General features: G+C 35.4%; 1 protein-coding gene across 1 annotated transcript in view; it reads left to right on the top strand.

Moving 5' to 3' along the window:
• The window catches only part of Dmd (dystrophin), a 1,456,297-nt gene that overhangs the window by 833,204 nt on the left and 601,976 nt on the right, over positions 1-21,117 (top strand). Inside the window, exon 39 of the mRNA XM_026777353.1 lies at positions 18,088-18,205. Coding sequence (XP_026633154.1) covers positions 18,088-18,205 — 118 coding nt within the window. The remainder of the gene's footprint in view (positions 1-18,087; positions 18,206-21,117) is intronic.

Here is a 21,117-nt window from a genome sequence, read left to right on the forward strand (position 1 = left end):
TGTAGACCAGGCTGATCTCGAACTCACAGAGATCCACCTGCCTCTGCCTCCCGAGTGCTGGGATTAAAGGCGTGTGCCACCACCGCCCGGCTTGATAATACAAATCTTTAATATCCTCAAGTCCTCTTTGGTAGCACATGCAGTGTGTTATTTTAACCATTCTGTGTAGCCAGTGGCATAAATTTTGTGAAAAGAAACACGCATAGAATTGCCCTTTTGACTTTGACCTTCTTGTTTTGCAGTATGGATTGAAGGGTTAACCCCATTAAACACCTGCCCTGGCCACTCTTGTAGAGAAAATTTCCTTTAAATGTGAGACATTTAATTAATATATAGGAAAGGTTGAGAAAAGAGGGAAGCACACTGGGACACTAGCAATTGAACCTAGCCCCTCTGTGGTAAATTTATTATGCAGCATTTTTTTTTTGCCTTCTCCATTCTCAAAACACTAAAGTATGCAAGGCAGCCAGTAGGATACAATTTTGCTCACATCATATAAATAAAACAAGGGAAAGGGAACAGAGGATTGGTCCTGCACCCTTTCTTCAAGGAGTGTCGTTTATTTTTAAATTACTTCAAATTCACTGAAATTAGTCCAAATAATGAGCAACCTTCCCAGTAAAGCAGAGACCTAAACTCAACACAGTCCTGTGAAGTGAAGTAAATGACTTGATTAGGTATGTAGTACTACCAAACATTTTAAGCACTAATGATACTTGCTCTTTGCACAGATCGAGAAGTTCACAGCTTAGAAACTGCACCCACTTTTCTCTTGAGCATGACCTAAAGTGTTCATGCTCTTCAGAACCAGCTTCATCTATGCCATGTGTTTTCTTAGAATGATGTCACATAAAACATTTCTCTCTCAAGGCAGGATCTTTTTCAGGGTGCAGTGCAACTCTGTGACTTACTGGCAAAGTGTGCTAATGCAGAGCCATTTTATAGGATACGAGTGGGGTCAAAGGAACAGAAAGCTGTAGCACATAACTTCCCCCAAATCATGCCATCGCCTTTAAAAGCTGGCACAATTCCAGTTCCATTTGAGAGTTAAAGGCAGTTATGTTCCTATAGGAAAATATGTTCTCTTGTAATTTTTATATTTACCAATAACAGCCTGTTCTTACTTTACTAAAGAGAGCATTTGTGTCATGAAATGGTACTTTTTTTTTCATTTTGGAGAGAAAAACAGAATCATTGTTTTATCAGGAAAATTTTTCTCCAAGAAGAGGCAGAATAAATAGCCTATTTCTTAAACTCCTGATCAATGTCTACCACCTCTTACCCCCAGCAACACTTCCGGCAAGTGTATTAGCAGTCTGTAATAGCAATTCCACTCAACTACGAAGAGATCATCTTCACAACTGATTTACAGTTAAACCGCAGCCTAGACACATAACACCCAATCAAAGACAATTTTTATCTTCTCCCCCGACATACAATTTCTGAAAGAAAAAATAAATTAAAGTTGTTCTCTGAAATAGCAGCCCAGGAACTGTATAAAGGAAGTCTATTTTGAAGAGTTAGACCCAATTATCCAGCTTTTCTCCCTTATATGTGTGTACAAATGCTATTCACCTGCCACTTAGAAACAGAAGGAAGATGCATATTTGTTCACACTGCTCTTCATTTGGATGCTGTCCCTTTTGTGTAAGTGAAAAAGAGCTTTCCAAACTACTACGATACCGTTCTTTAGGAGAAGATTATGATTGTTCATTAACCATATGTTTCCTTTTCTGTTATTATTTTATTTTATTAATTAAAAAATACCATCCCTAATTCCCACTTCCTACCCTCTTCCCACTTCCCTCCCACTTCCTACACACACCCTATCCCCCCCAGCAATTTTAAGAGAGGGCAAGGCACCCTGCCCTGTTGAAAGTCCAAGGCCGTCCCCACAACATCCAGGTTGAGCAAGGTATACATTCAAAGAAAATAGGAACCCCAAAAACCAATACATGTAGTAGAGACAAATTATAGTGCCATTGTCATTGGCCCCTCAATCTGCCCCAACTGTCAACCACATTCAGAGGGACTAGTTTGATCCCATGCTCATTCATTCCCAGTCCAAGATTTGGTGAGCTCCCATTAGCTCAGGCACATTGTATTAGTGGGTAAACCCCTCATGGTCTTGACTTCCTTGCTCATACTCTCCCTCCTTTTGGTCTTCAACTGGACCTTGGGAGCTCAGTCCAGTGCTCCAATGTGGGTCTCCGTCTCTGTTTCCATGTGTTGTTAGACGAAGGTTCTATGATGATATTTAAGATAATCATCAGTCTGACTTCAGGGCAAGGTCAGTTCAGACACCCTCTCTATTGCTTAGGGTCTTAGCTTGGGTCATCCTTGTGGATTCCTGGGAAATTTTTTAGAGCCAGGTTTTTTGCTAACCCCAAAGTGGCTCCCTCAAACAAGATATCTCTTTTCTTGCTCTCATATTTGTCCTTCCTCTATCTCAACTATCCCATTCCCGAAAGCTCTCCCCAACCCTCTCCTTCTACTCTTCCTTCTACCCCCTGCCCCCATGCTCCCAAATTTTGTCAGGCAATCTTGTCTGCTTCCAATTTCCAGGTGGATCTATATGTGTTTTTCTTTGAGTTCACCTTATTACTTAGCTTCTCTAGCTAGGATCATGAACTATAGGCTCAATGTCCTTTGTTTATGGCCAGTATCCACTAAAGTGTGAATACATACCATGTTCATATTTTTGGGTCTGGATTATCTCACTCAGGATAGTGTTTTCTAATTCCATCCATTTGCATACAAAATTCAAGATGTCATTGTTTTTTACCGCTGAGTAGTATTCTAATGTTTAAATGTGCCACACTGTCTTTATCCATTCTCCCATTGAGGGGCATCTAGGTTTTTCCAAGTTCTGGCTATTACAAATAATGCTACTAAGAACATAGTTGAACAAATGCTTTTGTAGTATGATTGAGTATCTTTTGGGTATATTCGCAAAAGTGGCATTGCTGGATCCTGAGGTAGGCTGACTTCCAATTTTCTGAGAAACTGCCACACTGATTTCCAAAGTGGTTGCACAAGCTTGCATTCCCACCACCAATGGATGAGTGTTCCTCTTACTCCACATCCTCTCCAGCATAGGCTATCATTGGTGTTTTTGATTTTAGTTATTCTGACAGGTGTAAGATGGTATCTCAAAGTTGTTTTGATTTGCATTTCCCTGATAGCTAAGGAAGTTGAACATGTACTTAAGTATCTTTTGGCCATTTGAAATCGTTCCGTTGAGAATTCTCTGTTCAGTTCAGTACCCCATCTTTTAAAAATTGGGTTATTTAGAATTTTAATGTCTAGTTTCTTGAGTTCTTTATATACTTTGGGGAACAGACTTTTGTCTGATGTGGGGTTAGTGAAGATCTTCTCCCATTCAGTAAGCTGCCTTTTTGTCTTATTGACAGTGTCCTTTGCTTTACAGACGCTTCTCAGTTTCAGGATGTCCCATTTATTCATTGTTGCTCAGAATTAAATGAAAACAGAAAGTTAAAACCCGAGGGTCAAAAAATATTGTAAATAAAATATTTTTCAATCACTTGGAGTGTAAACTACTTGGCTCACTGTATTTAGCTAATTTCTGGCTAACATACTTTAATGCATATAGGTAAATCTACTGCTTTATTCACCAAAGATTGGTTGACAAATATAATTATCCTCATTTTACAGGTGAATAAATTGATATTGATTCAATACCTGTATTTGCACCATGAACTGAAGAACTGTGTCAATTATTTTGATAATTCAAGGCTTCAGCCACTTAAAGATAGGAAAACAAAAACAATGCAGCTTGAATTCTTCTGATTAACTATGTACATTGTTATAATCAACACTAAAGAATCACTCATTTCTCCACTTCTCTTGTTCTCTATAGGTAGCACACAGTATAGTAGTATCTATTGCTCTGCATCAGTTCATGAATAGCTGGAAATTAGTTCAAAGGTTCTTTTTCAGTACCTAAATAAGTAGTGTCTTTAAAACATTTAAAATATGAAAAGCCATGGGGCTCAGAAGTTAACACGGTGCATTAAATTCTGGCAATATACAGGAGCATGAACACTTAATTTTGGACCTCCAACATCAATGTCACAAAGCCAAATATGAGATAGTGTATGCCTATAATTCAGTGTAGAGTATGGGTAAAGGCAGGCACATTCTGGAGTGAGGGTTTGTTGTCCAGTCAATGAATCTGAAACAGTGATCTCTGAGTTCAATATAAAACTTTGTCTGAAAAAAAGGTAGAAAACAATAGAGGAAAACACCCAAAGTGGATTTCTGTTCTCCACCTATGCACATGCGCACACACACACACACACACACACACACACACACACACACACACACACACAGCCTTTCATAGCTGAGTCACTGTTCCATCAAAGGCAAAATATATTTTAAGCTAGTATTTTGTGTGACATTTGATATTTGAAGAGGTAAATGAAACCTCTCTTGCTCCCTGTCCTAAAGAGAAGTGACTGCTGGGTACGCATTTCCTATTAAATAATATAGATCTAATACAACAAATGTCAGCTTCACAAAACAAGACATCATAAAATTACATTGAAAATTATTGCCAATACTGGTGATAATCTTTTCATTTATATTTCTGGAAAATTCCTATTTCCTCTCATGTTCCAAAAGTCAGTTTATCATTTAAAGCAGAAATTTCAGAATTCAACGAAATGTTCTTTTTAAATAAAATTATCATCTCTGTCTACCTTATCCATTTTGATATGTCATTACAAATGAGTAATAAGAAAAATTAGTCAATACTTCCTTTGGACAGTTTTCTTTGCAAGCAATGAAGCTGAATTCTTTTTTTTTTCTGTGTGTAGTAGAGTAATATTTTAAGCAAAAGGGCAAATGAAATTATATTTTCATTGTGTGACTAATTCTCAGGACAAGAAACTTAGCCAAAAGGTATAGATAAGGAATTTGGGGGGATGTCCTACTACTTTAAAAGTTCTGTCATGGAGCAGAAGTTGGATGCTGTGGTGCAAGGGTAGTATTTCGGCAATGTCACTTTTATTGTAACATTCTTCTGCTCTAAATCCTCCAACAACTCCCTGATGCCTTTATTGTCTTTATTCTGTAATTTGTTGTTCACAACCATCTCTGTCTCATCTCAGATCTATTTTTATCAAAGTTATCATAATTCTGTTCACTACCAAGCTGAGCTTCCACTCTTTGCTGGTATATTGTCTGTGTTCTCACACTGACGTGTTAGACTCAGTTCAATTTTTGTCCTGTACTTTCTTCTCTCTCATCATAGAGTCATTAATAATCTTGTTTATCCTAAAAGATCAGATTATGTCTTATCTATGACACTTGCCCTGGAATAATCTCATTAAAATTCCATTCTTCATCATCCCTTCAGGATAGAGTCTGTGCTCTATAGAGAGATTTTTTTGATCATTTCCCTAATACATTCTGTTAGTGCATAAAAACATGTGTGAGCACACCTGAGTGGATCTTCAGGTTGTCTCCCCGGTTGCACTGAAATTTCAGTAACTTCACTCAAGATTCTGTTTTATGTCATCAACTGTGAGTCACAATGAGCAGTTATCACTGCTATATAGTATTCATCAAATTATTTCTGCCCATATGATTGACCAGGACATAATTACTCTAAATTTTAGCCTTGTTTATTTGGGATTTCAGTGGGATTTCTGAAGCATCCTTAGCATGAAAATCAGGGATTGTCTGTCCCAGGAAACATATAAGCAATGCTATCAGTGAGTTACATTTTGATGCTCATAGTTTGTAATTTATCCTCTACTTTGTTAATGTGACATGGTTATGGAAAAATTTGCCTTATAGAGTGCACTGAATAGATAAACAATTAAGTTAGAATGATTCCAAAATTGTGCTATTCAAGATGAAATCGATAAAACTAAAAAAAAAGAGCTACATAATCCCAAAGTATGTATGTTCATAAGTTGCTTTTCCTTATTTTTTATTCTAAGTTAAAAGTAAGGGAAAATATTACATCAGTTATTATTACTGGATCACACACTAGAAGGTGACAAATGTGGTGCACATGACAAAACTGTCTTTAGAAAGTACCAGTTATCCTTTGTTAATATGCCAAATTTACGAACAATGTGATTTCAAGAAATGTGAACAATGTAGAATAATTAATAGATCTAATGTTGAATAGCTAAAAATATCAGCTTTCTTTGTATCCATTTAGAAATGTATTTGGAATTTATTATCAACAAATTGTAACCTAAAATTCTTTCTTCTTGATTTTGGAATTATATTTTATGAACCCCCACCTAGAACGCATTACTCCCTGGCTCTTATAAATCAGGATTTTCCTTTTCCTCCTGTCAAGGGTCTTATGAAATGACAAGAAAAATAACCCTGTGTGCTTCCTATTGCACAGTAACTTTACACAGACTGTCTTAAAATTTTCAAAAGGGAAAATAATTTTTTCTTCAAAATGACATGCTAATGGTAGATTAATTTGGCATTATGCTATTCAGGGATGACATTAAATTTAATAGGCTAACAATTTTTAATTCTAAAAAAAATCTCAACAAACACAAAATCATTGTTGCAGAGGAATAGAGAAATGGACTATCCTAACACCAATTTAAAAAATTTTAGTAGTTAATAGTAGTTTCTTAAATAGTTGTTATACTTTTTAAATTTGATTCAAATATAATTTTGTATTAAAGTACTAAGGGTTTATACTTTAGTTTCATTAGTTATCCTGGCTTTATTGCTCCTTAATAGTCCATTTAAGCTAATTTTTTCAAAGCCAACCACAGAATAATTATTATGTGTCAATTACAAATTGAAAGTGAGCTAAAAATTGCTTTTGTATTAGCTTACATGCCATTATTTTCAAAGAACCTTAGCCTTCATGGATCTCATCTGAAACATTCCTTTCTATGACTTACTTATGCTTTTCCTCCGTCTTGTGACTTATCTAAATTTTCCAAGGTTTAGGGGTAGTGTCAGTCCTTGCATGAAGTCTCCTCTTAAAGACTTCAAATATTGTCACTTCCTTACCTCATTCATTTTAAGAGCTGTTAATGGCATTGCCATTCACTTTAAAATTTTTGCTGTCTTTTTGATTGTTATATTCCAGTCTCTAACTTCCTTTCTATCACGAACACTTAACCACTATGAGCCTCAATAATAGACTCATCCATTACCAATGTTCTTTTATTTGAAGCTTTCCCACAGATCAGCCCCAAGGGAGGAGAATCAGTCAATAGAAACTTTGGACCCTTGGGTGATTTCCACAGCTCCAATCACTAAGTCATCTCTCTGTAGCTCTTTTCCAGTTTCAACTTGCCCATTCTTCTTAATTTTTTAAACTCTTGGAAGGAACGTTTCCCAATCTCAGTTTGAATGGAATCTTACGTCAAAACCCTGATGAAAAACAGCATATAATATTTTCCTGAAACCAAAAGAAATTTCTCCTAACAATAAAGCTTGTAATTGGACTTCTCAAAAATTGAAATTTACCACCAGGAACTAAACAAAATGCATTTACATGAAATATTTTAATTATTGTTTAAGTAATTAAGGATTAAATTAAATTAATGGTTTAATATTAAATGATTAACGACTGCTTCAACCAAGACTCACAACTTTTCTTTTTTACTAACCTAAGGGTTTTAAGGGTTTAAACCTAAGGGTTTCAAGCATAAAATTTGCTGAAAGACCCTTTGTTTAAAAAAAAAAGGTTTAACTCAATCCATTCGCCTGCAAAATGTAAGATGTTGTTATTTTTTCTCCTGTGTAGTAAGTACTCCATTGTGTAAATGTACCACATTTTCCTTATCCATTCTTCGATCGAGGGGCTTTTAGGTTGTTTCCAGGTTCTGGTTATGATCAACAAAGCTGCTATGAACATAGTTGAGCACATGTCCTTATGGCACGATTGAGCATCCTTTGAATATACACCCCAAAGTGGTATTACTAGGTATTTTTTAAATTTATTTATTTATTAAAGATTTCTGTCTCTTCCCCGCCACCGCCTCCAATTTCCCTCCCCCTCCCCCAATTAAGTCCCCCCGCCCTCCTCAGCCCGAAAAGCAATCAGGGTTCCCAGTCCTTTGGGAAGTCCAAGGAACCCCCACCTCCATCCAGGTCTAGCAAGTTGAGCATCCAAACTGCCTAGGCTCCCACAAAGCCAGTGCGTGCAGTAGGATCAGAAACCCATTGCCATTGTTCTTGAGTTCTCAGTAGTCCTCATTGTCCGCTATGTTCAGAGAGTCCAGTTTTATCCCAGGCTTTTCCAGACCCAGGCCAGCTGGCCTTTGTGAGTTCCCAGTAGAACATCCCCATTGTCTCAGTGTGTGGGTGCACCCCTCGCGGTCCTGAGTTCCTTGCTCGTGCTCTCTCTCCTTCTGCTCCTGATTTGGACCTTGAGATTTCTGTCCTGTGCTCCAATGTGAGTCTCTGTCTCTGTCCCCTTTCATCGCCTGATGAAGGTTAATATTCAGGAGGATGCCTATATGTTTTTCCTTGGGTTCTCCTTATTTAGCTTCTCTAGGACCACTAATTATAGGCAAATCAAGACAACTTTAAGATACCATCTTACACCTGTCAGAATGGCTAAAATAAAAAACACCAATGATAGCCTTTGTTGGAGAGGTTGTGGAGAAAGGGGTACACTCATCCATTGCTGGTGGGAATGCAAACTTGTGCAACCACTTTGGAAAGCAGTGTGGCGGTTTCTCAGGAAATTCGGGATCAACTTACCCCTGGACCCAGCAATACCACTCTTGGGAATATACCCAAGAGAGGCCTTATCATACAACAAAAGTATATGCTCTACGATGTTCACAGCAGCATTGTTTGTAATAGCCAGAACCTGGAAACAACCTAGATGCCCTTCAATGGAAGAATGGATGAAGAAAGTATGGAATATATACATATTAGAGTACTACCCAGCACTAAAAAACAAGGACTTCTTGAATTTTGCATACAAATGGATGGAAATAGAAAACACTATCCTGAGTGAGGTAAGCCAGGCCCAAAAAGAGGAACATGGGATGTACTCACTCATATTTGGTTTCTAGACATAAACAAAGGTATTACTAGGTATTGAGGAAGGTTGTTTTCTAGTTTTCTGAGAAATCACCACACTGACATCCAAAGGGGCTATACCAGCTTGCATTCTCACCAACAATGCAGGAGTGTTCCCTTTACCCCACAACCTCTCCAACATACACTATGATAATTTTGATTGAGTTATCCCAGACCTAGAAAGACAATTGTCACTTACACTCACTCGTAAGTGGTTTTTAAACATAAAGCAAAGAAAACCATCCCACAAATCACAATCCCAGAGAACCTAGACGACAATGAGAACCCTAAGGGAGACATACATAGATCTAATCTACATGAGAAGTAGAAAAAGACAAGATCTCCTGAGTAAATTGGGAGCATGGGAACCTTGAGAGAGGACTGAAGGCAAGGGGAGAGGTAGGGAGGGGACCAGAGAAAAATGTAGAGATCAATAAAAATCAATAAAAGAAGAGAAAAAGCATGCATTTGGCAGCCCTGTCACAGGCTTTGGTGGTCAGAAGTGATGCACAGGGGAAAAAAAAGATTTAAAATGTTATGAGTCTAAAATGAAGACAGTGACCCTTTCCATACATTCCAAATTCATAAAAGGTGACCCCGATTGAGGCCTCAGTCTACTGAGCGAAATTATTATTCAAGAAGTTGAATTAACTAGTTTGAAAACATGTTCAGTATTTTTTATCACTTCATCCAACCAGTCTAATGGTTGTTACATACAAAGAATTCTTTGTTACTTGCTTGATCTACCAGAGATCCAAAGCTGCATGAATAGAATAGGACCCTGTGATTATCACTGCAAGGTATATAAAAAAATATTTTCCTCAACAACGATTTGAAAGTAAAAATGGCAAAAAACATAAAAAATAAGGAACAGTGGTCTAAAACAAGGTAACTGAAAATACTAATATAATTGAAATGGATTTTAAATGGTCAGCCCATAGAAGGCATATTGAGAGCCATGTTTACTAGTGTCCAGAAATTAATAAGTACATGAAAATACCATGGTATCCTAATATGTTGTGCATTCAAAAAGTTAAAGAGAAGTTTAGTACCAAAATTGCAGTAGTGTTTATATTATGACCTGAAAGAAAATGTGCCATACTAACACACAAAAAAGAGAATATTAGGAGAAATACACTTGCAGAAGGAAATTGGAAAGAATCCAGGGAAGGTTGGAGAGCCCTTGAAATCATAGGTGTTTGACATCACATGAAGGAAATAAAAGATTATGTGAAAATATGCCATTGTTGAGAAGTTGTCTGTGTGTCCTTAAGAGAGAGTTCAATTTTTCCCAAGGAAAGTTCTTATAGTAAGAATGCCCACCACATTAAAACACCAGTAAAGAACACTCCGAAGGAAGCCCATTTTTGCTGTAATATAATGATGGGTTTCAATGCCTTGCAGCAAAGGTCCTTTGGTAACTTCCTAGAAGTCAAAGGCTTGTGTATTTTCATGTGCATCACAGTAGCTGTCACTCTCCTCAATAACCTCACCTTGTGTAATGCAGGTAGAATAGTAGGTAAATGCCATTGACGCTGCACTCCTTACAAAGGCACCCCTTGGTCCAGAAGGTCGCTTGGATATCTTTGCCGTGTGCCATGATTTTCCCTATGACAGAACCCATGTTTATTTTGATTTCTTATGCACTGTTTGGCTCAATTATTACTGAATTTTAAGAGAAAGGGAGTCTTTTCTTCTTCACTGATACATCCCCTATCCCTTCTTCAGTTACATATCAGAAATACTAAATAATATTTGTTGAAATCCAATTAGGGAACATTGTACATAACTGTCAAATAAAGAATATATTTCTTTTGGATTAAAGAAGACTAAGAAGACATGAAAACCAAATCTTGTTCATGAGATTAGGTCATGAAATGAAATGGTGGCTATGAAGGCCATTAATAGAGTAACTATCACACTCAGAGTAAAGAAGGTGGCTTCGATTGTACTACTATAGCTATGTTTAATTTCCTGACTTAGAAATGGAGCTAAGATCATATAAAGGAATGCTGCCACTCTTCAAAAATAAATTCTGAACTATTTATGGCTCAAGATAAATGTTTTCAATGTTTTGTACATTTTAAAATTTTAAATTCTTTTTAAGGAACTTCAAAGTAGGTGGTATTTATATCATTTCCACACACAGCTCTTATCTGTCTAAGTCTTCCTCTGTCCTCTTAAACTCATAAATTATTTTGATTATTATTACATATATATGTAAATACACACAACATACACTTACTATCTCATATGTATTTTGTATATATATGTATGTGTGTATATATACATACATACATACATATATATATATATATATATATATATATATATATATATATATTACACACACAAATTTTGCCTGGGACTCTTCATCTAGTTATAAGAACATGTGAAAATTCCCCATCCACATTGTAGTGTCACCTCTGGTGTTCTCTTCATTTTGACTAATTGTCGATTTCTGTAATTGCCTATGTCTGCCACAAAAAAAAAACTTCCTTGATGATAGATATGAGGATAATTATTTCAAGTGCAGTTAGAGATTATACTGGTTTAGGAAAATGTCAATTTTGCTCTAAGATCTGTGACCACCAACTTAGGATAATTGGCTAGATTCATAGTGTTAAGCCTAATTTCTCTCCTGTTGAGGAGTCATTTAAGTCCAATTAAACAAGTTTGGTTTCATTACAGATATAGCTGTGAAAATTGCACCATTATGGTTATCTTGCCGTAGTGACCATTATCATAGTTCATAGGCAGCACATCTGGGTAGGACTGCTGATTCATTTCATCTTTAGAGGCATTCAGAGCAGCTCTATGAGAGATAGTGTACAGGAAGGAGACTTTCAGTTCTAAGTTGATCCCTCCAAGTCTTGCATTTGAAGCATGTGGTGTCTTCAGCAACTGGACTTACCTTCAAATTCTTGGAGGCAACCAATAACAATGGTAATGCCATTCTTGGGCATATACCTGCAAGACCCATCATCCTTCTCAAGAAATACCTGCTCAGTCATGTTCGTTGCCACCACATTCACATCAGCTAGGATTTAGAAACTACCTAAATGTCTTTCAATTGCTTAATGGATAACTAAAATATAAAGACAAATTAAATCAGTAAATATACAGGTAAATCTATGAAACTAGAAAATGGCATACCAAGGGAGGCGACCCGTACTCAGAAAAACAAACACCACATAGTCTATCTTATTTGTGGAAACTAATTCTGAATCCTTAAGTCTGAGTATGTGACCTGGGGTAATAGCAAAAACTAGAAGAATTAAAAAAAGCCGGGGAAGGGTATGTGGGATAAAGAGGAGCTACAGAGATGGCCACAGAGAACATATGGTTTGTGAGAGTTGGAAATGGGAAAACCACGAAGAGCAGGGTTGTGATCAGGACTTAAAATGTAGCTCTGAGTGGCATGGCATTGAATATATGTTGCATGGTTGCCTAAAACTCATGACAATCCTCCGGACCCAATATTCCAAGAGCTGGAGTGACAGACATATGCCACCATATCTTACTTTAGAGACATGATATTCGGAATTTTTCTCAAGTTGCTTAGAAAAGAAACATAATATTTTGTGCACAGATTTTACACACACAGACACAAACACACACTGACTGATGTAGCAATATTTTAACTATAAATCCGGGTGAAGAGAACAGGGGAGTTCTTTGAGATTTCTTACAAGTATTTCTGAAAGTTCTAAAGCACGTGAATATGACTATTAGCAAATAATGCATTTGATAAATAAGGGACAAAAAGATGGCCACAGTTAGGAAGTGCTTATGGAGAAGTTATCAGCAGACATTCTGACTATTTGCAGAAAGAGTAGTGAAGCTACACCACATAGGAAAATATTTAAACTGGTTCAAAGCGTGAGAAATGAAGAAGTAAAGGGTATGCAATGCAAACTGGAGTTTAGCCAGTCTCTTTGGAGAAGCAGCCGGTAGCTGGAAGGTGAGAAGGCAGAATGAAGGTGAGATAAAGGTAAAGCAGGTTCAGTTACAAAATGCTACGGAGTAGTAACTGTCCCACCCATATATGACAGGGTACCAGGAACCACTCTACCTCGCAGTCTTTATGAATATTTTTAAAGTTATAATATGTAAAGGTCTTTATCATTATAGTTAAGCTTAATTCATGTTTGTTTCTTGAAAATGGCAGCAGTCGTGGTAATTGAAACTATAGGAAGAATGCTTATGAATAGAAAAACTCGGTTAAGACCTTCCCTTAGATATATAAGAAATAAATATTCAATTCAGTCTAGATTTTTCTATTTTAGTATTATTTACGTATAATTCCTTTTTAAAGAAGTGTGATGATAATTTTTTTTCTAAGAGACTAAAATGACCTACTTTATAGTATATATGGTTTCGGTGTTTAACTGCCTTTTTCATAGGATTGCTATTTATAACCACTTCCCTCAACCCTGGGGGGATTTCATAGGATTAAAGACTTCTGATTCACTTTGTGTTTGAAGTTATTTTTTCCCTCCACCTTTGCTCAGCTAGTGGAATCCATGATGGATTTTCATCTCCAAGGGGTAAGCTGCTTGTAGTTAAGTCTGATAGCTGCCTTAGGTCTTCTTAGAAATAGCATCAGTTCCTTCCTTTTCCTGTGTTTTGTTTCTTGTAGAATGGTAGACTCCATGTAGACACAATAAATTACAATGCTTAAGTACTGTTAAGCATGTAATGGCTTTAGTTTTGTTCATGTAAATATTCAGTAAATACCTTGTGTCATAGCAGAGAAATAGATAGGAGTCCTTAGCATTCTATTTCTTTGGCATGAGTAAAGTTACAATGAGAAAGGTGAGAGACAGTACCACCCTGAGTTAATCTGAGGCTTTAGATTATAGTCACAATTTATTTGAGAGGGTAGCATCTGATAAGAGCAGCAGATGCAGGCACAGAATAGAATTTGGAAGAGATAATTAGGATTTAGGTACTTCAAATAATGATTTAGTCAAGTGTTTTCTGACACTTGGTTAACTCTATAGGAGACAAATAAAACTCCTTGCATTTGACAAGTTGTGGAATTCATTTTCATTTAAGTTGCTAGTTAAAGTAATTATAAAAACAAATAAATAACATATGCATAAAGTGAAATCAATTAAAAATAACCTTCATTCACATTATATTATAGTGTTATGTTTCGTGAAATGTCCTTTGGTTGTTATTTTTATAGTGTATTAGTGAAAAATACTTGAATGGCCTCATTATTCAAATCCTTCCCTTTTTTCTACAAAGAAAACCAAAGAATGCTCTTGTTCTACCATATAGGAAAAAGTATTTTAATGGGTGTGATAAAGATTTGTGGTTTTGCTCAGGAATACACAGCTATAATATAGTTGTGAAGGTCTTTCTGTTTTTATGAGGCTTCTTTAAAGGATGTAATTAATAATCTTCCAGGGTGCTCATAAAGCATGTGTCTGTCAGCAGAATTAGAGACGCACCCAACTAGAGAACAGGTTTCACAATAGCCTGAGATGAATTCTGTTCATTAGAGGGGAAAATGGGTTGTTTTAAGCCTAAATTGACATGCTTGCTAATTTCAGCAGTGAAAGATGTTCCTCGGGGTCAGGTTTAATTTAGAGTCTGGGAAAATTCAAGTACAAGTTGATGGAGTTACTTTTACAACACACTTTTAACTTTAAAGAAATGTAAACGTCCTCAAAGTAAATAAGAGTAGAGCAAGTATCTAGTAATATATCTATAAGTAAAAAGCAAAGAGTCCAGAAATCAAAAAAGATAATCTGATAGTTACTTCTTATCAAAATCTTTTCAATTGTTAAAAAATAACTTTCACTAGCCACATAACCGTAACAGGTAAATTTGTTCACTGCCACACCCATATCCCCTAGAAGATCTAGAATTGGAAAAAAAAAACCTGTAATATTATAAATTAAGACGTAAACAAATGGAAGAATTTATATCTTTTTATCTGAATGTATTTGTTTAGTTATCAAATTCAAGGTGAGTGTTTGGCATTATCTCTAGTTTGGGGGTAACATTTTAAAACTATACGATCTATTGACCATAATTCTGCAGTTGAGAAGAAATCTTACTTCTCAACTTTTCAACCTGCTGTTTTCCAGATGATTAACTTTTAGCATTCCAACCCTAGAATATGTCTTATTTTACAAAATCTATCTGCAGTTGTTGTCACTGCCTTAAATTTTGTTCAGTACTGTCCAACTTTCTTATGCTACTTACTTCAATAGCTGTCTTTGGCAATTTGTTCCATATTTCAAACACACTTTTATATAAAAAAAAACCATAAAAGTTAGAAACCTGAAAATTGGATTTTTCTTCTGAGCAATCACAACTTACAAATGCAGAAGATCTTTCAAAAGCGAGCCACTCTGATTTTTTTTTCAAAAAACCACAGAAATATTCTCTAAATAAATGTACAGTGTTTGAATAAGTTTTTCCTACTATTTTAATATTACAAGAAACCATTGAGATTAAATCTGAAAGCTGTTCACAAAGAAAATGCTAAATAAATGATCCAGAGTTGCCCTTACCAAAATCAAAATCACTAGAAAATTATCTGGTATCAAAGGGCATAAAGAGGTAAATGAGGTTCAGAAGTATTATTAGCTATCAAATTTTATCTTTTCACTTTTATGAACTTAACATTTAAAGTCTGACAAGTTCTAATATAGTTATTAAGAGAACAAAAATAAAAGATGCATTCCGGCCAGGGAAGCAGGTAGGCTAACTGTAGATTTTTACTTCTTCTGCTTCTCCAAATCCAATCCTCCAGTCTCAACCCCAAGTCTTCCATAGCACACGATTTTCTGAGGCCTTCATTCTTCCCCTGCCCATCTCTCCAGTGAATCATACAAATATTTTCCTTCTAATATCCCTTCCCCCATTCATTGCTTTATACCAGTTCCCAAATCAAACAGGCACTTCCTGGGAGCAAACAGGTCACTCTGGCCAGGGGAACAAGTAGGCTCACTACAGACCTCCCCTTTTATTGGAAAAGAAGAAGTAAAGTATTTTTATTTGCAAATGATATGATAGGACACATAAGTGGTCCTTACAGGAAATTTTACAGCTCATAGGCACTTTAAGCAAAGTAGCAGGATACAAAATTAACTCACAAGAATCAGCTCTCATTGATACAAATGACAAATGAACCGGGAAAAAATAGGAAAGCAGCACCTTTCACAACAGCTCAAATAATATATAATATCTTGTGGTAACTTTAACCAAGAAAGGGAAAAGACCTGTGTAGAAAGAACTTCAAGTCTTTGAAGAAATAAATTGAAGAAGATATGAGTAGAAAGATCTTTCATGCTCATGAATAGGCAGCATTAATATGGTAGAAATGCCCCCCTTGCCAAAAGAATCTACAGATTCAAGGCAACCCCACCAAATTCCAACAGATCTTTAATTTTTTGCAGACCTTTAAAGGTTAATTTTCAGGTTCATGTGCAAACACACACACACACACACACCGAAAAAACAGGATAGCTAAAACAATCCTGAATTACCTAGTGTCTTTGGTACAGACAGGAAGGTACTTTGTACATAAATCCCAATGCAACCACAAATCCTCTGATCCTGACTGCAAAATATACTAGTGCAATGGGGGCACAAAACTTGTGCAAGTATTAAAGCAATGTCTCATTTAAGTTAAGCCCACTTCATGACTGGGAAGTTACACCGGACATTGCTAGGATGACCAAGAACCCAAGAAAAGATAGTCTAAGAACCTAAGGTAAAAAACAATAAACAAAAACTAACAAGTGAATGCACAGCATCTGTCAGAGTGCTTGTTAATAAATAGAAATTATTGTTTATTTCACCCAATTAAAGTAAAATTAAGTTTTGTAACCAGAACAATATTTTTTCAAATATTTTGTTCATATTTCTAAGATTTTCACCATTGACTGTAGATACTAAGATGGCAAATAGATATTCATGTTTGAAGACAAAAGGACGTTATTACTGATTAACATTTATACTTAAAATGGTTTTAATGTTAAGTTTATTTTTGTAAATGGTTTCCCAAAAGTCACTAAATGTTAAAATTATTTATATGAGGATTGCCGAGATGGCTCAATGGTCAAGAGTGCTTACTGCACAGCAATGAAGATTAGATTTTGCATTTCCGTTTCTAGGATTCCAGTTCCCGTGAATAAAGGAGAGAGACTCACTGAGGCTTGCTAGTTGCCAGCATATCTGAAAATTGTGAGCTATACATTCTCAGAAAGACCCTGTCTCAAAATCCTAAGGCAGAAAGTAAAAAAGGAAGACACCTGAACACTATGACCTCCATGTGCCTTAGATAGGTGCCTGCATCTGCCAACACATGTGTACATTCACCACATACACCACTTATACACCAAAATATTTATATAATGGAAGATTCTAAGGACTAGAGTTTAAGTGATGCTATTCAAAAATTTATAATCATATGATGAGGTGGAGAATTTATTAAAAATGAGTATTACCAGCTATTTATTAATTCATTAAGTCTGAAATGAATCAAAGAAGTTTGGTGATTTTCATGGATAGGCAACTTTAAGGAAACTTGCTGCAGTTCATCTATATCAACTTCTCATTTTATATGTAATGAATTTTATTTACAAAGACATTAAATACTATATCTTAAATGATATATGAGATTTTCCTGTCTCTAAAGAAATTACCCAAGACAAGACTAAAAATATAACTAACCCTTTTCAAATACACTGTGATGAGGCAAATTACATTTTTTAGAAGTTTATTTACACAAATCCAAATTACTCCATCTTAGTTCATAGGTAGAGAGGCAAGTCTCTGCTACAATTTTCATTTGAAATCATCTTGTATCTAAGAATGGAAGACATGTCATATTCAGTTCCTTTCTATAAAGCCTCACAAACTGGAGATTCATATCCTGTTACGTCTTTTTGTTTCTAGAAATGTTTCAGCTGATTTGAAAATGGTCCTTTTCCTTTATGGTATAATAAAGGAATATACAATGCTGGAGAACTCCCAGTGCAAGAGATATTTTTCTTCTTTCAGGCAACACTACAAGATTTGGAGCAGAGACGCCCCCAGTTGGAAGAACTCATTACTGCTGCCCAGAATTTGAAAAACAAAACCAGCAATCAAGAAGCTAGAACAATCATCACTGATCGAAGTAAGTCTCTCAATGGGTAAGGGAACATTAAAGCCAGATACATGAAATACTCAGTAACAGCTCAAAGTATAGAAAATGTAATATATTTGTATATGATAACTATTTCACTGAAGAATATTTTCAGGATATAAAGTCATCCAGCTATTGAATATGATTCCAATGAATTGAAAATGTATGATTTTAGTGAAGCTCGGGTTTATGGAGTCTCAAGGCATTACATGGTGAATGTGGTGAACATAGTGTGGAGAGTTATAGTCTCCTTAGTTATCATCTATCTGAGCTGATGCTCATGGAGATAACAGTCTCTTTCTCATAGTCTTGATTGCTGGGCCAAGCCAACACTTGTTTCCTGAACCAACTTTAATGTCCCTCTACAATGTCTCTCTAATAGCTATCACATATTAAGTATCTTGTAACTACCATATAAAGTGTATGTACACATACAGTCTTTAAAAAGTCACCCTATGCAATTTCATAGTAATTTTTTTTGTATATAAGTAACTGGGTTCCAAGTTACTCAGATTGTTAAAGCTTTCAAAACAAAGAGCATAGCTTAGAATTTTCATGCCTCTTTATGGTTCGACAACCTTGTCCTTTGAGTACTTTATCAACTCTTTTATTTTTAATATGGTTACTAGAACTAAATACATTTCTGTTCTGCAATTATTTATGTCCTGATTCACGTCCCAGAAACACTGTCTCTTCATTTGCGTGGTGTTAATCTAAATGTCCTGTTCTCAGTTGTGAAATCTAAACTTGGATTGTTGTTCAAACTATGAATTTATAGACAAACCAATGCACTAGGTGAACAGCATTAACCACTATGACTAGTAACCTCTCACATCTTACTGGGGCTTTTATAGTAGATTACTTTTTTATTCTTTTGCTGTCCCAAAATGTCACCTTGCATCCAGAACATATTAGGCATTTAATCAATAGATAGAAAATGACTATTGCTCATAAGAATTTGTCATGAGCCAACCCTAAAAGAAATACACATTGATTTTTTTTATAGTCTGTTGTTTGTGCCATGTGACATGAGCCTATGTCTATAAAGACAATGTCAAATTAGTACCGGTATTGAACCTGTGAAGAAGAGAAATAGATGTGGAAAGAAACTAGGCAGTTTCTCCCACTACTACTATGGACAAAGAAGAACAAATGTAGGTGCTATAGCTCTACATTTGATTTCAAAATGTCATCTGTACATCCACTGTGACAAGAATAATGCAATGGCTAGCAATGAGTCGTTCAGTTGATGTATCAGAACTTTCCGTTCCAAAAGTGGACCCTAAGAGTTTTCTACAATGTTACAATATATCAGCTCAAAGCAGTAAATCTTAATGTGCAATTGTATTGTTTCTTGTCTGAAAAAGTAGGAAAATTTGGTAAAGATGTATATGCAAATATTACCAGAATTTTAATCATTTATTATTTTGCTAATGAGAAATAGCTTCCTTTCCCTAAGATAAAAATAGAATTAATATATTTGCAATATATGTTCATCATCAGATACAGATTTTTCCATTATCCCTTGCAATCTTTTTTACTCTGTTGTGTTTACATTTTTTATGATATAGATTACAATTGAATGGCTGGAGGGCAAGTATATATTTCTCTGACAATATCTAGTGATTTGAATAACTCCATGTTTCTAAGCTTTTTTCTTTTATAACTGAGACCCTTTATAAATAATTGCAGCATAAGGAACCAACTCTAATTTAAATAGTCTTTTGAAATGTGTCATGCTGGTTATTAAAGCATAAGCTAGAATCTGACTTCTGAACATTCATGGAGTTGCAAATGATGCTACTTGGATAATTCTGACAAGATATGTTTGTCTAAATAATGTCATGTGTAACACTGCTATGTTTTAATTTGTCTTCCTATTTCAGATTTATGAAATAGGATGGAAATTCAGTACTCACAAAGTTATATTAGTGCTCAAAATACAATTTTTCTTTATATAAATTTGGTGGTTTTCAAGGAGAGGGTGGGAATAAAGTATTTGCTCATAAAGTTGTATTTGCCCACTAATGGTTTGTTCTTCTTTTTATTGCCCTATACCTTCTAGAAATTCTTAAAAAATAATCATTTGAATAGAGAAAATAATTAATACATGTGTGATACTATATTGAAGCATTTCCCACCTTCGTAAATCCCAGCTCATAACATTGAATGTTTTGAATATATATATATATATATATATATATATATATATATATTCACATTGGCCAACACTATTTGTGAAATGAAAGGAAAAATATAATAAAGCAGGATCTGTCTTTCCATATATATAATATATGGTTATTACATTTCATCAAAAGCAAACAAATTGAATAAGCATTTTCCTCACTAGTAGTAATAGACCTCAATAATTAGGTCTACAAAATAGCTGTATGTTATATCATACAAAACAGTTTCCTTGATATCTGTTGCTTTCAGGTAATCATATTATTCATACTCATATTTAACTCTAAATGCAAGAGTAAGTTTCCTTTTAAGTGAATTCAGATGAGACATTCTGTTGTCCAGATTGCTTATTTTTTCTCCAGTTCATTCACTGCTAAATTTGTCAACAATTCCTGGTCATTTTCTTCTTCAAAGTGACTGGGTCAGGGGACCAAAAGCTCATAAATTAGGAATGATTTGAAGTTGCTTCCCTAGAGGTATCTGAATTATGCAAAATTCTTGTTCATGCCCATTAATATTGCAAAGCATAATACCACAATAACCTGCATAGCAGTGCAGAAGATATGGAAAGACAGATTCTGCTTTATTATGTTTTTCCTTTCATTTCACAAATAATGTTGGCCAATGTGAGTCCCCTAACATTTGTATATGAGAACCTTGCCTTTATAACTTTTTCTGCCATAATTCCCACTGCTATCATTATGAGGCCATAAAACAAA

This window comes from Microtus ochrogaster, unplaced genomic scaffold (genome assembly GCF_000317375.1).
Source record: "Microtus ochrogaster isolate Prairie Vole_2 unplaced genomic scaffold, MicOch1.0 UNK58, whole genome shotgun sequence".
NCBI classification, from domain to species: domain Eukaryota; kingdom Metazoa; phylum Chordata; class Mammalia; order Rodentia; family Cricetidae; genus Microtus; species Microtus ochrogaster.